At 41.6% G+C, this 22,984-nt stretch overlaps 1 protein-coding gene across 1 annotated transcript in view; it reads left to right on the plus strand.

Moving 5' to 3' along the window:
* Positions 1-22,984, plus strand: part of Cdkal1 (CDK5 regulatory subunit associated protein 1 like 1) — a 627,408-nt gene that overhangs the window by 379,548 nt on the left and 224,876 nt on the right. The window contains exon 13 of the mRNA XM_050142389.1: positions 19,240-19,302. Coding sequence (XP_049998346.1) covers positions 19,240-19,302 — 63 coding nt within the window. The remainder of the gene's footprint in view (positions 1-19,239; positions 19,303-22,984) is intronic.

A 22,984-nucleotide genomic window follows, 5' to 3' on the forward strand; every position in this document is an offset into this window, starting at 1 on the left:
ATATGGTACTTATCTAAAAAGATGTCCATTTCTTTTGTATTTTCCAGTTTTGTGGCATACAGGCTCCTGTAGTAAGATCTAATGATTCTCTGAATTTCCTCTGTGTCTGTGGTTATGTCCCCCTTTTCATTTCTGATCTTATTTATTTGCGTGTTCTCCCTCTGTTGTTTAATTAGTTTGGATAGGGGTTTGTCTATCTTGTTGATTTTCTCCAAGAACCAACTTTTTGTTTCATTGATTCTTTGGACTGTTTTCTGTGTTTCTATTTTGTTGATTTCTGCCCTCAGTTTGATTATTTCCAGTCTTCTACTGGAGACACTTCTACAGAGGCCATCTTGTTGACCTGTCGTGCACTCCTGACAGCACCACTACATCTCCCAGGGACTCCTGAACACTTCAGAACTCTTAGGATCACAGCTTCCTATCTGACTCCATCTGATACTGATGACTGAATCCTAGTGGTCCTGTAGTGTGACCTGAGCAGCTCATAATTGAAAATGCTAACCTGTAAATGCCATCCGTCTTCTCCCTCACGCCCCAGACTTGATTTTCCCTGTCTCTATTCTACAGTTACAAGATGGATTTTTTTCATCATTGCCTCTTTTTTTCTTTGTGTTTTTATTGTTCTAAATTCCAAGTCTGTGTTTTGTAACCTGTAGAAACATCAATCTGGAACACATTTGAAAAAAAATTAATTTATTTACTTTTTAAAACACACCTTATTAAATTGAGCACTTCTTTTTATTCTTCTATCAACCCTTATTCAAAACCTAAGGGAAAGAGGTAATAATGTTGAATTTGAAGGTTATAAAAATAACAAAAATTGTTGCCAAGCCTCAGCTGTGGAAAGGAAGGATTGCCAGTAATTCTCACCGGGCAGCCTCAGCAGCCCTGTCGAGCACTTGATTGTCCACCATGTTGAATTGGAGTATTAGTCTAGGCTAAAGTAGAGTGTGTAAGATTCTCATGAGGAAACGGGCTTTTTTTAAAGATGTCAGTGGTCTCCAAGATTACAGAGCCAGTGTGTGCATATGATATCATACAGCACACCATTTCCCCATAGGCAGCACAGGCCCAACAGAGAGGTATTACCTGGGAGATAGTTGTATTGAAGAGTAAGATCCTGGGGCTAGAGAGAGGGCTCCACAATTAGGAGCACTGGCTGCTCTTGCAGAGGACCTGGCTTCCATTCCCAGCACACACATGGCAGCTTCAGTTTCAGGGCATGTGACACGCTCTGGTTAGTAGACACAGGTGAGGTACACAGACACATATGCAGACAAAACACTCGTATGTACAAAACAGTGTTTAAAAGGATAGGCTCCTCATTCCTCTCAGTCAGACCATGCTTTCCAGATGCCAGCATTTCCCTGAGCATACTCATTGTGACCACCTCAATTTTCTGTCTGTCATCCTAGACCTCTTGTCTAGCTTCCCACCCTTTGGTTAGGTCCTGATCTGAGAGCATAAGCTCTATGACCTTGTCAATCAGTGTGAGTGACAGAATACTACTGCATTGGAGACTAGGTCCTGCACAGGCCCTGCTGCTGTGATAGTCTGTGTTCACGATGCTAAGGAGCAGCAGACTTTTAAATGCAGAACTCTGTTTACAGATGTTCAAAAGACCTCCTGTTAATCATACCCTGCTTAAAAAAAAAAAAAACAGAAATAAAAAATCAAAACAGGGATGTCTCTGCTTGAGCATCTTTAGTCTTAGAACCACCAATCAAGTTTTTTTTTTTTAATCTAAATCTGGGATAATGAAGAGTGAGTATGATCTTACCTCACTGAGAGTAGCGTTCCTTTATGATTTATGATGATCTTACAGAAAACCATGTGACACAAACAAAACCTACATAATGTGTTCAGTTTGTTCCTTCAAACTTTTTGATTTTGGCATTAACTTTTATCCTGCATTTAGAAATTTTTAATTACTATGACTGTAAGAAAAAATATGATTACAGGTGGTTTTTCTATGTTAGATGTGTGCTAGAGGGTGTTAAGATGGAGAATGTCTGACTGGATTTATATGGAGAATATAAATCCTGGACTTTGAAAAGTCATTTTTATTCTATTTCTGGCTAGGTTTTTTTTTCTTTTCATGGGGGATTATATGCCTTCTTTTATACAAGTTCCAAAAAAATTGCAAGGATCTACATAATTCTTCTGTGTCTTTTATATGAACCTGATTTATTAAAATTATAATATTCAATTTTAACTCATTTTTATTACCTTAATAATGGTTTTATAAGAGATGAGACTCTTTGGACTAACTTCTAAGGAAAAAGGACCTTATGGTGCTGTCTTCTGGCTTTGGTCTTCTATGTCTTTCTCTATGATAAGTGTGGTTCAATAATAATTCCATATTTCTTCTCTTTCAGGGGAATTAGAATTGTAGTTTCAAGAACTAGAACTGATGTTAACTGTGCATTCAGGGTCGCAGGAATGATTTGGTAGTGTAGCACGAAGCTCACGTCTAACTCTTGCTCCTAAGAATTTTCTTTGTTTCATAATTAAGGACAAGAGAACCAAACCCAGGTGAAGAAGCATTCAAATGGATAAAAGTGTATTTTGCGGATTATGTTCAATGTGCGAGTCTTGTCATTTTGTACATGTGTCCTGACTCCTTAGTTTTACTACTCACGGCAAGGTACCCTCAAGCAGTGCATTGTGAAACAGGGTTTAGGAGGGGTTCTGGAAAAGCTTCCATTTTGTGAGGTCAGTGTGTGACAGAACAGCGTGGGCTCTGCTCTCGGTGTGTCTTGCCTGGTGTCATCTTTGCAGGAATCTAGCATGTCTGCTTGGCAGTCCAGTTAGCTGGACTGAGTGTCACTAAGTTGGTTTGCCTCACAGTGAAGTAGAAATCCTGGGACTGCAGCTGTATTCTTTCTGCTCTCTTGATCTTTGCTGTTATAAAAAGCAAGGGAAATATTCATTCCAGAAATTCATAATTTTAGAAAATAAAATGCTGACATTTAAAGTATGTCCTCTTAGGGCAATTGCTGTGTGGTTTCAAAAGTGCTTTTAAGTTCTTTTTCTAAAATTTCATAGCTTTAGTTTATTCCGTGTGCATGGGTGTGTATGTGTATGGGCACATGTGTGAGGTAAGGGTCCATGGAAAACTTGCCAGAGGTGTTCTCTCCATCCACCACATGGGTTCGGGGGCAGCACTCAAGTTGTTTGGCTTGAAGACAGACACGTTGCCTGCCGAGCCGTCTCACTGGTCTTGTTTTTAACTCCCTAAAAATGTTTTTAGACCTGAAGAAAAGACTTAGGTATGGTAAAGGGACTCCAGCTACACTTCCCCGAGGTGAATCAGTTTTTGTATTTCAACATTTTACTATGTTCTTACATGCTCACTCTTGCATGTGTTTGTGCCCCGTCCCCCATCTTTCTCCGGAATATTTCACCCCTCCCCTGTCTTTCCTTCCCTCCCAGTCAAAAAGAGATAGTCTTACTCTTTCCCTGAACAATCTGTGTAACGAACCCTCCATCCTTTAATAATTAGTATACATTTACCTTGTTTGGGTGAATGCTTTTAATCCCACGTATGTCACAGAAGAAAAAGCAGTGAGGCTCCGGAAATATCTCAAATGATTATGTCCCATTTCCCGCTTTCTGACTACTTAAACGGCTACAGTCATATAGTCTAAGACATTTTTCACTTTAATTCCAATACATTCCAAACTTTTAGATTGTTTTTTAAGAATTTTTAACCCTGAGCCTATCTTTAAAATAAATAAGATAGCTCAGATTTAGAGTTTCGTGGCAGAGAAGGGAAACTCAAGTTAGAAAGGGCAGAATTTATCTCATGAAGTGCCTGTCGTTTACTTGGCGGTTAGCAATACACGTGGAACCTTCATCCTCAAAACTGCAGATCAAAAACCTGTATGGGTTGAGAGAAGCTGGGTAGACTTACGGATGATAAAAATCTCTGCTTGAAGGAGAATTTACAGATTGTTTCTGAAGTGTTTCTCCTGATGTACTGTGAGACTCGCTGCATGGAAATTGGTGTGGGCTGCATGCTGTTGGAGGCAGAAATACTTCCCCTCCATCTTAAATTTCTTTCCTGCTCTAACTCTCAACCTCTGGTATCTGTGAAATCACAAAGTATACTCTCAAGTGGCTTTTTGCTTCTTTGAACTTGTTATTTTAGGGAAAACTAATATAAAGAAATGGGAGAACATTCCCATGTAAGTTCCAGCTGGTTCTGGAATCAAACAGAAAAATGCACCATTTGCCTACCAGGATGCTCCTTTTACTCGTAAAAACTGCTCCTTGTAGGTTATGAGCTTGGTTCTTCTGCAGAATAAAGTGTATGTAAAATAAGATTCTTAGCTTCATCTTAAGTTTCTCCACTTTTTATCTCACAGCATTTATACAATGCTGGATTCTCATTTTGTTCTATATTGGATATTTTTAAAGGAACTCATGAGTTCCTTGTGCATGTATGAACTATGAGCTTAAAAAGTATTCTTCAATGAACCAAAAAAAATCTAATTTTTTTATTTTTTTATTATTTTACATTTCAACCATATTTTCCCCTCCCTTCTCTCCTGCCTTGCCCTTCACCTCTCCTCCACTCCCTCCCATCTATTCTTCCTCTGTTTCTGTTCAGAAAGGGGCAGGCCTCCCATGGGTATTAGCAAAACATGGCATACCAAGTTGTGGTAAGACTAAGCACCTCCCATTGTATTAGGACTGGGCAAGGCAGTCTAGTATGAGGAATAGGGTCCCAAGAGTCAGACAAAGGGTTAGGAACAGCCCTTGCTCTCATTGTTAGAAGTCCCACCAGTAGATCAAGCTACATAACGGTCACATATATGTAGCGGGTCTAGGTCATTTCCACGCAGGCTCCCTGGTGTTGGTTCAGACTCTGAATTCCTATGAACCAGATTAGTTGTTTCTGTGGGTTTTCTTGTGCTGTCCTTGACCCCTCTGGCTCCTACAAGCTTTCCTCCCTCCCTTGAGCATGATTCCCTGAACTCAGCCTAATGTTTGGTTGTGGGTCTCCGCATCTGTTTCCACCAATTACTAGATGAAGGCTCTCTGCTGACATTGGTGGTAGTCACTAATCTATGAGTACAGCAGAATATCATTAAGTATCATTACGCTGACATTTTTTTCTCCATTCGTGTTTGGTTCTATCATAGGTCTCTGGTTTTATGCCTTTATAAAAACGTCCAAACTGCAGAGTAAGGTTTGTTGCATATATTATTAACCCATAAGGATGATTTAGAATCAACAGTACTGTGACAGCTGGAAAGCAGATGAGCACTTGACCAGAGTTGACTGACCCAGAGAAGCTCATACACCGTAGGCCCCTGTCCATGGGTTTCACATCCACAAATTCAGCCATCCATGGAAAGGCCATTTAGGGAAGGAAATACCTCTGTATCAAGCCAGCATTTGTCCTTGTCATCATTCCTAGGCAGTGGTGACGCACACCTTTAATCCCAGCACTCGGGCGGCAAAAGCAGGAGGATCTCTGTGAGTTTGAGGCCAGCCTGGTCTACAGGGTGAGTTCTTGGACAGCCAGGCTGTTTCACAGAGAAACCCTGTCTCAAAAAACTAAAGAGAGAGGAGAGAGAGAGAGAGAAATATTAAGCATAATGACAGCTGCTTTACAAGGACGTACACTGCATTAGTGTTGTAAGTAAACTAGAGAAAATTCTTTTAAAAGTATACCAAAGGATATGTGTAGGCTCAGTGTGTTTGCTAAAGCTTTTTTTTTTTTTTTTTGGAGGGTCTTGAACATCCATAGTTCTTTGTGTCCTTGGGGCTCTTAGAACCAACTCACCACCAATGCTGGAAAACACTTCTATGCTGGAGATTATTTAAGTGGTCAGGGAATCACCTGGTTTTTCTGTAAGGGAAAATGAGGCAGGAAGAGAACAGTGCTATCAGAAAAACTGCTTAAACCATGAAAGAGTTAGAGTCTTCGTCTCCTCTTCCTCCTCCCTCCATCTCAGACTTCCAGGTGACACCCCTTCCCTTGTCCTGACTGAAAGCTGGTGGCTTGTACATTGAGGTGACAGTAAAAACTGTATGGAAGGACACTGGGTGTGGTTGAAGACAAGCAGAATCCAGTCAGTCCCTGGACATGGAATACTGGTTTTGTCCAGCAAGTAGAATACTGGCAGTAGCTATGGCTTTGCCTTCTTGAGGAGAGTTTGAAGGGGTCTCTTTGGGAAAGCTGGCCAGCCCAGCACTAAGGAACCTCACCTACAAAGTTCTAGAGTTAAGCCTCTGGTCGATCACTCCATAGAGAAGTTCACACCAAGCTCGGACCTGGCTTTGAATTTCCAGTTATGGCACTTTTTTCCGTCCCTTACTTTAAAAGGCTGTCATTTATGGACTGTGAGATATCTCAGGAAAGTTAAGAAAATGCCCTGTGTCCACAGACCAGAGTCACAGGGATAAAGGAAGAACAAGCAAGATTCTGGGTGAACAACAACAACAAAGTCTAGGATCTACCATCAGTATTGAATGCATGAAGCAAGATCAGGGTGCCATTTAACACAATGCTTTAGACGACAAAGGGAAATTCTTAGAAATTACTAACGTGACAAAAGAGGAAAATATGTATTTGAATAAAGTAGAGCATATACCTAGAAAATAAATGAAATTAGGTAGAAAATATTTTGAGAACATGAAGATAGAGAGCAGTCTGTGAGGATTGAACACTTAACTAACAACAATTCTAAAAAGACTGCAGAGAAAAATAATGAAATAACTCAAAAATACTTCCAGTGACTGACGAACATGCTTTGCCAGTCAAAAAATGGCCACCAGAGGCCTGCGTCGTGAATCTGTGGCAGACCTAACTAAACCAAGATAAGGAACAAGCACAGTGCATGCTGCGAGGATCGGGGAGTCAGTGGTTCAGGCTTCTGGACAGCACCCAAAGAACACTCAGATGACCAGCACTAAAGAAAAATGCTTTCCAGTCTAGGATTTTATGCAGTTTTCAGAAAGCTTTTAAAGGCAGTCTGGGCATCATCAAATAAGAGACTAAGTGAAGGATGAGGACACAGGATAAAGGAAGCATAAGGCTTAGCACAGATAAGAGGTGAGCAGACCTCCAGGATGCTAAAGGAGACAGCTGTGTGCCAGACTTTAAGAGCAGACAGATCAAATAAGAGAGAGCTTTGAAAGAACCTTCTTCCAGAAGATAAAAGGGGGAGGGCTGGGGTTTAGCTCACTTGTAGTGTGCTTGCCCAGCATGTCCAGAGTCTTTGATACCATATCCAGCTCCAACTCCATTTTTAAAAATTGTTATTTCACAAGGCTAACATTATATTGATATCTAAATCATGAACAGTTACCACAAGAAAACCATGGGCCGTTATACTGAATTAGCATTGGTGTGAAAAATCTTCAATTAAATATTGTCAGGCCAAATTCACTTAGAACAGTTGTACATCATGATCCAATGGGACTTGACCATGGTATATGCAAAGCTGGATTAATAGTTGTAACTTAATGATTGTGATCTATACAGTAGTGAAAAAAAAAATAAAAAGAACATGATCATCTCAGATAACAAAGAAAAAGCATTGAACAAATTCTAATTTTTTCTTGATTAAAAAACACAAAACAACAACTGCAAAACTGCCAACAATTTGAGTTCAAAAAAGTAATTAATATAATAAAAGCTACTTATCAAAAATGTATCATCATAAAAAATGAAAGCCTTTTCCTCAATAGCTGGTTCATGACAAAGATGGCTTCTTCTGTCGTTGTCTGTGTTACTGAACATGATGATGAATGAGACAGTAAAAATTAATAAAGGTTTAAAATAAGACAGGAATCAAAAATCTTTGTTTAGGATGATATTACCTTATGTGCTAAAAGCAGAAAACAAATTCACTGAAGTTGCAAAACCAACTTTAAAAAACCACTTGCAATTCCATATGAAAATACTGACGAAGTTGAAGAATATATCAAAGTAAGTCTCTTTTTGTAGTAGCACCAAAAATAGACAACAATAAACTTAGCCAGAGAAGTGAAAGCTCTTGGTAGGAAAGTCTATTTTAAACATCAATAGAAGAAAATGAAGAAGTGCAAGAATTCAGTGTTCATGAGCCAAAAGAATATTATTAAAATGATCATATTCTCCAAAGATGCAAATCTATCAGACACAGATTCAGCAAAACGCTTGTTAAAATCCCAATGATATGTTCTTTACAAAAATGGAAAAACTCATTTAACAATTTATGTAGAATCACGAAGACCCTGAATAGCCAAAGCAATTCTAGAAAGATAAAGGCATTACATATTCTGTTTTTAAATTTCACTATAAAGTTTTATTAATAACAACACTATCATGCTGACATAAAAGCAGACTCATAGATGAGTCAGACAGAGTTGAAAACTAATTCCAAGCATATGGCAGACTCTTTCTCGACCTGGCACTGGAAGACAGATGGGAAAAGGGCAATCTGTCTGTCAAGTTGCCGTGAGAGAATTAGTTTCCCATATGCAAAAGAATCTAACTGAAACCGTGATCTCACCTAACCCCGAGTACCTGGAAAGACTGAGAAGGTAAGGCCACAGCTCCGGGTGAGCCATAGGCAGGAAGCCTCTTCATAATGGCTTGGCAGTTCCGTTTTTAATAGCCCACAGAAACTTGGGCTTCGAAACTAAAAAGGCACAATATTGAACAATATGCTGTACACAGCAAGAGTCAATGAAATGAAAAGATAGGTATACTAGGGAACATGTAAATCTTATATCCGAGAAGGAGTTGATATCCAGAGTTTGAACAGAATTCATACAACATCTAAGTGGTAATATATAGTGATTTTGAACAACAACCAGAAAAAAAATGAAAATAATAAATGTTTTGGGGGTGTCAGGGAAAACAGTTACTGAAAGCAAGTAATATATACAAAGTAGCCTGTGCTGAGGCAGCCTCCTCGACCTGAGGTCTGGGTTACACACTGCTTGGTTTACTCATACCTTGAATATGCTCTCTACAGATCCCTGCCCTGGGGGTGGTACTTAATATGGCGGTGCTGATGTGGTAGAGACATTAAAAGATGAACCAGACAGACTGTGTTCCACAGCAAAGTGCATGCTTGAGGGCCTTGGCCCAATTTCTGCAATACAGGAAGAGGTTCCTGGTGGGAGGTCCCAGCCTGGCCCCTTCCACACCTGTCTTTCTGTCTCTGTGCAAACTCTCCTGCCAGTGTGGTGCAGCCCTCGGTGCCATGCCCTTGGCCCCCTGAAGCTGTGGTTAAAGCTTGCAGATCGTTTTGTACTTTCCCTGCCCCTATCCCTACCACACACACACACACACACACACACACACACACACACACACACACACCTGAGCCCTTCCCCGTGGTAGCCTGAGAATTTACATCCAGTGGACCTCTGTGTAGGAGCCCTGCTCTACAACATAAAAAAAGCCATGGTCTGGCTTCTGAATTGACATGAAAACAAGAGGAGAGGGCTGAGCTGTCTATTAAATTGTCCTCTGGTTATCAAATAAAGGCTCCTTTGTCATAAAGGCCAAAGATAAAAGAAAATGTGTATGTTTAATATATAGAAAAAATAACTATTTTTTGACATAGTACTTGAAGAGAAGCTAGGTCAGAAAGCCCAGCCACCCCTGAACTGAATTTAGACTCCGTATTATTGGAGTGATAGGTGTGAGGGAAAGATCAGGGATGGTTGCATTGCTGCTCGAAATGAGTTTTTACAGTAGGTGCTAAATTAGATGTAGAAAGTAGTGGAGTTATCAAGCCTCCATGGTCATGTCTGACCTTCCAGGTCACAGCCGTGGGATCATAATAAAAATGAGTCTCGGGCTTATCAAGAGAGGCAGCAATAACTGGCACCAGACAGTTTTCAAGCTTTTCCACAAATGGGATGACACCAGGGCTTATTTGGGGTCAGGGAGGAGGCACGCTGCTTTTGATCAGTTTTTAGAACTATACAGCAGCTTACCTGGGGGTCAGAGAAATTTAGTTTTCTCCATTCTTTTTTCACCCCCTCCCCCACTCCCCCTGGGCACTGTGCAGATTGGCCTCTGCAAGCTGGTACAAGGCTGTGGGTGTCAACAGGGCTTGGCAAGGTCCAGATTCCATGTCTACAGGATGGGCTTCCGGCCTCAGCCTTGATGAGTGTTGGATTTAGTACAGGGACAGGGTCTCAGCAATGGGAAAATAAGTATGATGGCTGATGGCAATTTAAATAAAAAGTTCACAGAATGGCAAGGTGCTGATGAGCAAAACTCACTGCACTAGTTTTATCCACTTCCAAAATGTTACTCTCACACTTACATCCCTTCCTTGACTTTTTCTTTTCTCTTTGGCTCAGCTGTAAATTATGTCATGGCCATCAAACACTGTTGTTAAGCAAGTGAGAAACAAGTAAATAAATCCAGTTGTCCCTGCCTTCTTTAACCCTAAAAAAAAAAAAAAAAAAAAAAAACACTTAATAGAAGTTTATAGAAACAAAGATAACAGCAGTGTAGTACACAGGCTGCATACAAGTTGTCCCGTATTACTTGCTGGGTTGTTAAAGTGCTGTAGACATCAGAGCTTTAACGCCATAACTGTGAATCCTTCCAGAGACACATTATCACATACCGTGTACTTAAGGAATGCTTTAAAGCCAAGAAGTAATAGAACCATCTTCCTGCATGGAAGAGGCTTCTGCCCATGGGTCGTTTCCCTTCTCTGAAGTGCTTTTGAACTCCAAAGGGGTTTAAATTGGGGATTACTTGCATAGATTTGACTAGTTGAGCATCTCTAACCCAGATTCTAAAACATAAATACTTCCAGGGATGTCAGAATACCTAACCAGTACTTAGATTGTTGGAAACAGTTTTAATAGGAATGAAATGAGCCCATTTCCTTTGCTTTGTCTAGCAAATCAGCTTCCAAGTGATGAAGAGGCAGGGAAGCCTTGGTAAGCCTCCTGGCTAGTTTGATATCAACTTGACCCAGGCTAGAATCATTTCGGAAGAAAGAGCCTCACCTGAGAACCCCACTAGATTGGTAATTGATATGGGAGGGCCCTGTTCACTGTGGGAGGTATAATAACTGGACCAGTAGTCCTGGGTGCTATAAAAATTCAGATAAGACTATGAAGAGCAAGTCAGAAACCAATGCTCCTCCATGGCCTCTGCTGCAATTCTTGCCTCCAGGTTCCTGCTTGAGTACCTGCCCTGATTCCTCTAGATGATGCACTAGGAACTGTAAGCTAGAATAAACCCATTCCTCCCCTCTGTTGCTTTTGATCATGGTGTTTATCACAGCCATGAAAACCAAGCTGAGACTTTGGGATGCAGCATTCTTGTATTCTCAGTTACTGTATTTGCTGGAAAACTTGGTATCTAGAACACATGGATTGTCTGACCACACCCTGAATTGGTTGTTTTGCCTATTCTTTATGTAAGAAGAAGCTATGATGTACCTGTGGATTTTGACCATCATGCTATTTTTCTATCCCACAGAAGCTATGTAAAATTTGTTAGAGGAAGGAGCCACTTGTTGGTTCCCAGCCACCCAGCTAACTTAGACCTGAAAATAATCACACAGAAACTGTATTAATTAAATCACTGTGTGGCCCATTAGCTCTAGCTTCTTATTAGCTAACTCTTATATTAACTTAACCCATTTCTATTAATCTTTATATCACCACATGGCTGTGGCTTACTGGGTAAAGTTTCCAACATCTGTCTCCAGCAGATCCATGGCTTTTCTCTGACTCTGTCCTTCTTTCTCCCAGCATGCAGCCTAGCTTTCCCTGCCTAGTTCTGTTCTTCCCTGTCATAGGTTCAAAGCAATTCTTTATTCATTAACCAATAAAAGCAACACATAGACAGAAAGACCTCCCATACCAATTTGTTGTTAGAGAATGGAACTTTATGAAAATGCCAATATAATTAAAAATTTTTTCCTGAAGTATAAATTGAATCAAAGTAAAAATCCCTGGAAGACCAATTTGAAACTGAGTTGTTCACCATGAAAGTCCTGAAGCATCATTTATAGCTATAATGATGATAATAGTGCCATCCAGCCTGGTGATTGGCATCTGATCTAATAATCTGCTTAATCATGAATCAGATACTCATTGTGTGGGAGACACTCTTATTAAGCAGTACTTTTACCAGACATTGCCACCCAGAACATTTGCAATTTTTTTTTTTTTTTTTTTTTGCCAACATGTCAGCACTCACTGTGTGCTTGGCTGCTGCGTAAGTCAGTATGCTGAAGCTTGCCTCTTCCTCCCCATGAGTTCAGGAGCTCTGCTAAGTCGGTAGTGTCAGCTGGCTTGCTTTCAGGTGCATTAATATGGTGCCTGCAAAAATGGTGGTTACATAGAAAATGGCTTATTGTAGTCAGAGCTCAGAGAATGGATTGTATGTGAAGAAGGTGATCGTGGAAGCAGAAAAATGTGCCAGGCTCATAGGAAAGGAAGATAGAATGTCCACACTTAGAAGAGTAACTGCATGGTCGAAGGCTCCATCAAAGAACTGAATGGATATGTGGTTGGGGGACTGGTCAGACGACTCTGTGAGGGAATTAGGGACAAAAGAATTGGGAAGCTAAGATTGCTCACCACAAATAGGTTGGAGCGTTATGTCCTAAATTGAGGTGTTAGAAGAAAATATGGCGAGGTAGTTAGAGGACCCAGGGGCTCAGGAAAGATAAACCAGCATTGTGTGGGCTAGGGAAGAGAATGGGCAAATAAACCTTGAGAACATCTCCCTTATACAGTTTCTTCAGTAGTCACCAAATCATGGCTTTCTCCTTAAAGAGGCATTGACACACAGCGACAGTAATTAGAAGCTCTTTACAGAGAGCATTTCTGTTAGAATGGGCATTGACCCATGGAAGAGACACATTTTAAACTTAATTTTATTTGCCTGCACATATGTGTATGCACCAGGAACATGCCTGGTACCTACAGTGGCCATTGGATCCGATCCTGAGACTGGAGAAACAGACGGTTGTAAGTGGCCATTGCTGAATCAAAGGGGGGGAAGGGGAGCTCATAATTACTGAACCATCTTTCCAGCCCCAGAAGAGACTATTTTGAGTGAAACTTGTAGTATGAATCCAATACCTGGAGAGGCAGTGGGTCCCTACCAGCCCTGTCCTAATGTGAGTTGGGAGAGACAGGTTCTATCGGGAACAAACATGGCAGCCGTTTAGTAGCAAGAGTAGGGTGAGCTTTGACATAGGACTAGGAACTCGAGTGTCTGAGCCTTCCGGGTTTTCTGGAGAGTGAAACCAGACAACTGCATTGAAAAACTCATGCCTCCTAAGTGAGAGGCGGTGGATCCAACTGTAGTTCTAAATTCTGGCTTTTTATCTGCTTTGCTTGGGATGCTTGTCTATACCCAACGCTGAGGCTGTATCCCAAATCCACCAAACTGAAGCTTCTGACTTCTAACTTGAGGAGCTGGATATCAGTATCATGTAATCCTGGGTGGTTTTGTGTGTAGCCAGAGGGACAAAAGAGGTGATTGAGAGTGGAGGGTGGCAGAGTCTAGGTAGGTGCCAGGTACTGAATATTCTCAGCTTTCCAAACCACATAGTCTCTACTGCAGCCTTTCAGCAGGGTCTTTGAAGCATAGGTGCTACCTACAGAAGGAATGAACCAAGCTGGAGCCCAGTGTCTACACACACACACACACACACACACACACACACACACGTTTCATTTTGTGTCATATCCAAAGCATTTGAAAATATAAAGACAAACCTCAAAGTATAAAAAACAGGCACGCATTAGGCCCGCAGATCATGTATTGGGGAACTTTTTATTTACAGAGTGAAGAAAAGAAACAGTGAGATGACAATGTTGATAGGAGAGGACCTTCCCCTGTATTGTAGTCAGTGGGGATGGCAAAGTGCAGGCTGGCATTACTGAGTGGCTAGTGAGAGCCACCTATCTTCTTGCCCATTTTGAGTGCCCAGAAGTGACCACACAGAGGATGTTTAAATGAACCATTGTGTAGAGTCTGCTACTTTGTCCTATTGCTGCTAATGGCTACTCATCTGAGCAACGACTGTGACATAAATGAATGTTTCTTTTTCTTTCCTCTGTGCCCACCATGGCTTTGTTGTCAAAGAATGACTTTTCCTTGCAAATAAATGTTCTCTGTAGGGCTGGAGAGATGGCTCAGCGGTTAAGAGCATTGCCTGCTCTTCCAAAGGTCCTGAGTTCAATTCCCAGCAACCACATGGTGGCTCACAACCATCTGTAATGAGGTCTGGTGCCCTCTCCTGGCCTGCAGGGATGCACACAGACAGAAAATTGTATACATAATAAATAAATAAAATAAATAAATAAATATTTTTAAAAAAATGTTCTCTGTAGAAAATAGAGAGTGTTCGCACTAAGGCCCGGCTGCTCCCTTCCACTTCATGACATATCAGCATCTCCCTGCAGGTTTCCCTGGTTGTTGCCCACTGAGGACCCCATTGAGGACCTAAGAGTCAATGGACTGCTCTGTTGTCACCTTCCCCTGTCCTCGTGGTTGGTTGTTACAGTCTCCTTGCTATTTAAGAGATGATAAGGCTGAAAAGGTGTTTTCACTGATACCTGCCATGCTTTTGAATCAGCTGCACATTTCATGTCTGCCTGTTATTTGATTTGTATACTGTTATGACGGGTGAGCAGACTTCATCTTCCTATAATGGGGTAAGCAGACCTATCTACTTCCTATGATGGGTGAGCAGACCCATCTACTTCCTATGATGGGGTGAACAGACCCATCTACCTCCTAATTTCTGCCCTTAGCATTGGCCATCTTATTTTACAGGAAATGCTTCCACTCGGTGGTGTGAAGGATCATCTTAGTTATTTCTCAGCTCTGACTGGGGTGAAATCTACAGAGGACATTGTAGCCTTGTTTTATTTTGTCTTCCCTATTGTCACTGAAGAGGCCTCTCTCACAAAATAGCAAGGAGCTACTTTGTACACCTTAGAAAACAGAGAGAGAGAGAGAGAGAGAGAGAGAGAGAGAGAGAGAGAGAGAGAGAGAGAATTAGTTAAACAGTGACTAAGAGGTCTCAATGAAAAGAAGGGAAAAGAGAATGCATATATATGTTCTAGCAAAACTTGCATACTGCCTTGTTTTGAAACCCAGAAACGTCCCACTTAGACAGCAGAGCTTCCGCTCTCCATCTCTGCCGTCCATGCAAGGGGAATGACGACGAAGGTGACTTGAGGGGCCCTTGTAAGATTCTGGGAGAGACATTTGCCAGGCCATCCTGGTTACAAGTGGGTCATGTGGCGTGTTTACTTTTTAAATGCTTAGAGAATCTGCAGGTGGCCATGTGACTGAGATGTTTGTTTTAACAGGCTGAAAAGCGGGAGGTCATGTAGACATGTCCTCTGATGCAATAGGAAAATACCTAATTACTCCATTTGGGGCTCAGCTTTTGGTCTCAGTTAAAACTGCTGAAAGCAAAGATCAGTAATTCCTGACGAGTAGCTCTCCTCATGTTGCCTGTAGCCACATCTTCATTGTATGTGCAACCCATGAGGCTTCAGGCTCAGAACTTAGTAAAAGATTTCTTTGTGAAGCTTCTGTGATATGCAGTTGTAGGATGCATCAAGAAAGACTCCGAGAACCCCAGATCTATTGCAGCATGCTCCCAAAACTGACTAGCAGTATTCTCTGCCTTCCTATAGAATTCGCTGGGAAGTCAAGTTGCGAAAAGCAGACAGCTGGTTGGTGCACCACACTGCTTCATTGTCATGCATCAGGACACAGGCTAGGATTGCTGCTCATCTGTCTTCAGTAGCAGGAAGAAGGAGCAGGGCATCTTGCTGGAAAGCTGTTTGCTTGATTTTCAGTCAAGGGGGCGTTAGGAACACAGACTCTAAAATGGAGTGACTACCTTTTTTTCTCTGCAAAGGTCCAGGTGGTTTGTGGGATTTGCACTCTCTGTTGTGACTACTCAGCTCTGCTTTTGGAGCATGAAAGCTCTCACAAATGAGTGGGTGTAACTGTGTTTCAATAAAACTTTATTGACTTGACTGTGTGTGTAAGAGAATCTGAACATATGTATGGGGTTATGTGTGTGTAGGCCATAGGTAGACCTCAGAAGTCGTTCCTCGTGAATCATTTATCTTTTTGAGACCTTTCTCTTTCATTAGCTTGGAGACTGAGGGACAGGCTAGCCTATCTGGCCAGAAAGCCTCAGGAATCCACTTATTTCTACCTCTCCAGAGCCAGGATTATAAGCAGATGCCATCATGTTTGGTCTCTTACAAGGGTTTTGGGGCATTGAACTTCGGTCCTCATGGTTCCATGGCAGTCACTTTGCCAACTGAACAATTTCCCCAGCCCTCAACGAAACCTGTTTATAAGGACAGGAGATAGCCTGGATAGGCCCATGAACCATATCTTATCAACCTTTGTTCTACGTTCCAGAGAATATGCCATTGGCTGTATAACTGACTTCAGAGGAAGAATATTGAGGACATTCAGATAACTCTGTTGAAGTGTTTGTTATATTTTTTCATAGCCAGAATTCTACTGTATGTTTGTATAGTTTGTTGTCAGAAATAAAGAATGCTGTTTCCTTTGGGGGGGGGCGGGGAGGCTCAATCCACATAGCATTATTTAATTACCTTTACCTCCTTCTTTCACCAAATCATTTGAAGTAGCTTATGACAAAGGTATATGTAGGACTGGGTATAACTTGGCAGTAGAACGTACGTTTAACTTGCATGAAGCTCTAGTGCCCCCCAAAATAAAAGAAGAAGAAAATTAAAGGGCATGTACGATTTTGGGCTATCCAATCTTGCCATTTCTTCCTCACCTGCTAGCTCAAGCTGGTAACAGGCCATTTCTGAGACTGTTCAGCCTTGGGGCACTTCCTAAGTTGATTTTTGGCATCTTATCTTGACAAGCATAATTTCCTTTTGGGAAAAAAAATGCCCTAGTGTGTTATATCAAGTCTCCTACTGAAGGAAGTGTTAGTATTCGTCATTTTTCTTTTGACTGAAGTAGAGCCAAGAACCATTCCACCAGCTAAGTGGGTGTAAAGGAAGGAAAGGGAAAATCATAAACTAATGAAAAGTCTGGTGGACGAGTGTTCAGATATACTCTGAGGCTCATAGGACTAGCATTTCATTAGCCAAGGGAACTGTTTCCTGTTTCCTCAAAGACACACCTCTGCTCTGCTGGCAAAGAGAAAAGGGGGTTATATCACATCAGGGAGGTAGTTGCAAGCGCTGCTTGTGAGGACGGAAGAAGTGGGACTTTTGCAGGAAAAGATGGCCATCAGTGGGCGTCAGAATGTGATCCAACAAAGCCAATTGATCGGAAACACTTCCCCATGGAATTGTTCCTCTCAAGATAGTTTTCCTACAGACCTGTTCCCTACTTCACAACTATGACTGTGTATAAGTGGCTTTCATATGCGACCTTAATTATGATCAGCTTGAAGTCAGATCCCTGGCAATCAGGAGGTATATGGTGGACATACTCAAGAAGACTTGAGTAGGTAGCAAATGCTTCCCTAGGTCTCATGGATACTTGTCAAGGATTCATTCCAACAGAAGCAGCCCAGTTACATGTTAGTCAGATATCACAGGCATCATGGACCACTTGCATGACAGAAGTGTAAGTGTAGAGGTTGATTCCATGCTGAACAAGCGATAAATACAATGATATCTGCAAAAAGAAGACAAAGCATTCTGTGTCTAGTCTGAAAACACTTAATCAGTTCTGTACATTTAGAATACGACTCGCCTAAATGTAGGAGAAAACATCTCCAGAGTGCCCTTTTCAAGCTGGGATCCTTGTTCACACCTGGTGCAGTGGAAAACGGGAAGGAACAGTATTGTGACAGGGTACAGGCTGACCATATAAAGGCCCTAAGTATATATATAATTTGATCCTGAAACTAGACATTCACATTTATTTTTTAAAATAATACAAACTTTCAGGCTTATAGAAATGTTTGTGTAGAGATTGCCATTGAATCAAAACTTGGTGTGTAGTCTGTATACACATTCAGTCTCAGCACTGAGGGGGCTAGAGCAGTGGGAGAGCAAGTTCTAGGCTAGCCTTGGGTATGTAGTCATGCGCTGCCTCAAAATAAATAAATTAACAGAAAGAAATGATTTGCAGAAACATTTGAATTCCTAAAGCTTTGGAGTTGCAGAGCTCCTCACAAGTGAATGGGAGTCTTTATACACAAGCACGGAAGCTTGACAAGGATGAAATATGATATGAAAAGCAAATGTCACAACAATCTAGGACAGCCTCCTACCTTCGCTAGTAATAACTCTATATGTGTATTGTGTTGTATGTACACATGTGTGCACAAAACTGACATGGAACCATATAGGCATACAGTGACTAACAAAGAAGCTTCTTCACATGAGGAGTGTGATGGGAGAAACCCTTGTCACAGAGCCTGGGGGGCAGGCTCGAGGTCTTGAGTAAAGTCTGGGTTTAGCTTGAGAAGAGCCCCTCGTTCTAAGTAAAGGGCCTGTCTTTTCCTAGCTGCCTGTGAGGCCTGTGACCCTTCATGCTTCTCTGCCTTCAGTACATCACTGATTCATTGCGTCATTGTTGTTGTGTATGTACTGTGTACAGACTACACCATGCTGGTCCCTGGGGCTGTAGGACAGTTTCATAATGAAGGTCCGCCAACAACTGCAGGCTCAAGCAGGCAGACTCCAGATGTGCCAGCCAGCCTGGTGCAGCAGCATTGCCACTCAGTAGATTCTAGTACTTGAGGGTCAGTTGGGAACTTAAAAACAGAGCTGAAAAGACCCCAAATGGGTGCTGAGGTTTCTTTCTCCTCACTCTGGTTTCTAGGTGTGTACTTGGAAATAGTTTGTGATGATAATTAGCTTCACTTGCAAAACCTTCTAGGACAGTGGGTCTCGACCTATGTGTTGTGACCCCTTTGGCAAAACTCTTCTACCTCCAAAATTATTTATATTACTATTCATAGCAGCAGCAAAATTATAGTTATGAAGTAGCAACAAAAATACCTTAATGGTTGGGGGTCACCACAGTGTGAGAAACTTTATTAAAGGTCACAACATTAGGAAGGTTGAGACCACTGTTCTAGGAAGAGGCAGCCTGCCTGCTACATTACAGTTGACATATATAAGTGTCAGTTGACTGGTATCCATTTGCACAGAGTAATAGTCTATTTATAGATAAAAATGCACACATACATACATATATTTTTTTGCTACCTGTCAACTCAAGTATTTGTGGTTTTTCTTCCACAGAAAAAGCAAAGGACAAAAGATCTGTCTCGGGTGTTTCACTCCTACAATCCATACGATCACAAGGTAAGAGAAGCGTGTGATTAGTGTGTTTATGATTAGAGCGTCTGCCGACAATCCCTCTTCCAGGAAATGGAGGGGAGGGCATGGCTGTGATGCCTCCCAGACCTGGATCTTTCTAAATGGATAGCACAGTTTTCACTGGTTTGTGATGATTTTGAAATGCATGACCAGATACATTTATATTCCTATTTTAAAGTGACTTCTAAATTAAACAAAATTTCTATTTCTAAACTGAATTGCTTACATTTTTTTCAAATTAGAATGTAGTTACAGGGTTCTAGAGCTGTTGCTCTGTGGAAGAGCCCTTACCCAGCATGCAAGAAGCCCTGGGCTCACTTCCCAGCACTACCCCAAACCAAGTCCAGCCATCACTCTTGGTGAAGTGTCAGATCCTGCAGAGACAGTTCAAGTGTTCTCTTGAGATGGAAGTAGTGGTTACTGTTTTAGTTTATTGATGTTCTCTTTTGAAATACTATGGTGAGTGAGGCAGGTTTTGGAATGGCTAGAGACAGTTGAAACATTTACTTTCAAGTCTTGATTCTTCATTGTTCTGATATGTACCATGTATCAAATAATGTGTACAAGCAGCAGCACAGAGCCTGATATCTGGAATGCCCTTTTCAAGACTAGCAAGGCAGAAGCCCAAGATGCAAGGGCTCCTGTGCTTCTGCTGCTGGGGAAAGACCCAGAGCCATTCCTGTTGAGTTTGTGCCCAAACTTTTCACCCAAACTTCAAGGTGTATTTTCACCTTGAAGCGTTTCAACCACATCTTTTTAAAAGGTAAGGTCTCCTGTAAAAAGTTCAAACATCAAGGGTTGGGGAGATGCCTTGGTGGTGAAGAGCATTGGTCACTCTTCTAGAGGACTCTGGTTCAATTCCCAGTACCTACACAGTGGCTCACAACTATCTGTATCACCTACCCCAAGTCATTAAGAGCCCGCATCTGGCCTCCGCAGGCACTGCACACAAGAGGTGCACAAACATACATGCAGTCAGAATACTCATACACATAAAATAAAAAATATATTTTTAAGTTCAAAAATCATGTGTTTGGGGCCAATATTAGAACTCCTTGTGTTCCATATCTCCATAGAGCAACACATCACAGGTTTTCTGAGGCTTGTATGAAAAATCTGTAGATGAAATGTTCCAATAAATCTGTTAATTTGAGGTGATTTCAAAAGGAAACAAACAAATCACGCAGTTTAAATGCTACTATAAGTCTGAGTCTTTATCTATGAACTTGTAGGCAGACGCGGTGTGAAGTTATTCATCCTGCCAAAATAACTAATGTAAAAAAACCTCATTGCTCGGTTGAGAATAGAGAGATGTCTAGACTCAAGAGACAAAATGAGTGCGCCAGCAGTTGATGGAACCTCAAAGAACTCAGAATTTCTAGTGTAACAAGGGGCTAATTGACTTTAGCACCAGTAGATTCTAAGGGAAGTGTTTATGCTTTGTGGAGATGTGTGACCCCCAAAACTGTTATTTCAGAGGAATGTTTTCCGGCCTCAGTCAGTTACTTTGCAGAAAGGAGGGGTTGGTTTAAAAGAGCCTAGGAGCCAGTAACATCTGGAAGTGCGGTGGGAAGGTGATATAATAGTTGTGTGACAGCGGTGGCCCAAAACCCCCAGACTGCTGTGGGGAGTGTTGCCCCCTCCACGAGGCTGTTTAACTGGCATAAGTGCACTAATGACTGAAGTTAGCATTTAAGAACAACAAATTTTCAAAAGCCCTGCAAATCAAAGGTTTCCCTTGAGTTGTCTGAATTTTTGCAACTTCTATCATTTTTAAAATTCACAGATGAGGGAAATTCCTTTATTCTTTTATTAAAACTCTTAATGGAGCCTAGCCATCTGTAGCTCCTACTGACTTCCTCTTCATATCCTTTGTGGCGTTGTATCAAAGTCACCTCAGATGATTTTGGCTTCATCTTGTGAGGACTTCATTCCCCTACAAATTAGTCATTGGCAATGAAGAATCAACTAGAAATGCTAGAAGAAATTCCTTTTGATCTCTGTTCTCAGATTAGCAATAAATTATTATAAGGAGCTAGCCTGCTAGAGGAATGATTTTAAGCCCATAAAAGTTGGTCTGTTGGCATTCTCTTTTATTGCATATGTTTGTAGAGAAGAGCAGGGGTGTTGGAGGCAGGTCCAGCCCCCTAGTAACCTCCTCTAAGACTCTAAGGTCTGTGCTGGCAAATTTTTTTTCTTTTTTTTTTTCTTTTTTGGCTAGGATTAAAGCCATGTCTTTGATGGCTGGATCCAGCCCATTCCTTAGCTTTTTTTTTAAATTTATTTATTTATTTATTAAAGATTTCTGTCTCTTCCCCACCACCGCCTCCCCTTTCCCTCCCCCTCCCCCAACCAAGTCCCCCTCCCTCGTCAGCCCAAAAAGCAATCAGGGTTCTCTGCCCTGTGGGAAGTCCAAGGACTACCCACCTCCATCCAGGTCTAGTAAGGTGAGCATCCACGAAACTGCCTAGGCTCCCACGAAACCAATAGGTCCAGTAGAATCAAAAACCCATTGCCATTGTTCTTGAGGTCTCAGTAGTCCTCCTTGTCCGCTATGTTCAGCGAGACCGGTTTTGACCCAGGCTTTTTCAGACCCAGGCCAGCTGGCCTTGGTGAGTTCCTGATAGAACATCCCCATTGTCTCAGTGTATGGGTGCACCCCTCGCGGTCCTGAGTTCCTTGCTTGTGCTCTCTCTCCTTCTGCTCCTGATTTGGACCTTGAGATTTCAGTCCGGTGCTCCAATGTGGGTCTCTGTCTCTGTCTCCTTTCATCGCCTGATGAAGTTTAATATTCAGGAGGATGCCTATATGATTTTCTTTGGGTTCTCCTTCTTATTTAGCTTCTCTAAGAACCCGAATTATAGGTTCAATGTCCTTTATTTATGGCTAGAAACCAAATATGAGTGAGAACATCCCATGTTCCTCTTTTTGGGTCTGGCTTACCTCACTCAGGATGGTGTTTTCTATTTCCATCCATTTGCCTGCAAACTTCAAGAAGTCCTTGTTTTTTACTGCTGAGTAGTACTCTAATATGTATATATTCCATACTTTCTTCATCCATTCTTCAATTGAAGGGCATCTAGGTTGTTTCCAGGTTCTGGCTATTACAAACAATGCTGCTATAAACATAGTAGAGCATATACTTTTGTTGTGTGATAAGGCCTCTCTTGGGTATATTCCCAAGAGTGGTATTGCTGGGTCCATGGGTAGGTTGATCCCAAATTTTTTGAGAAACCTCCACACTGCTTTCCAGAGTGGTTGCACAAGTTTACATTCCCACCAGCAATGAATGAGTGTACCCCTTTCTTCACAACGCGATCATTGGTGTTTTTGATTTTTGCCATTCTGACAGGTGTAAGATGGTATCTTAAAGTTGTCTTGATTTGCATTTCCCTGATCGCTAAGGAAGTTGAGCATGACCTTAGGTGTCTTTTGGCCATTTGAACTTCTTCTGTTGAGAGATCTCTGTTCAACTCAGTGCCCCATTTTATAATTGGGTTGATTAGCCTTTTACGGTCTAGTTTCTTGAGTTCTTTATATATTTTGGAGATCAGACCTTTGTCAGTTGCGGGGTTGGTGAAGATCTTCTCCCAGTCAGTGGGTTGCCTTTTTGTCTTAGTGGCAGTGTCCTTTGCTTTGCAGAAGCTTCTCAGTTTCAGTAGGTCCC

This window comes from Alexandromys fortis, unplaced genomic scaffold, assembly GCF_014885135.2.
Source record: "Alexandromys fortis isolate MF-2015 unplaced genomic scaffold, M_Fortis_MF-2015_v1.1 scaffold_5, whole genome shotgun sequence".
Classification (NCBI taxonomy): Eukaryota; Metazoa; Chordata; class Mammalia; order Rodentia; family Cricetidae; genus Alexandromys; species Alexandromys fortis.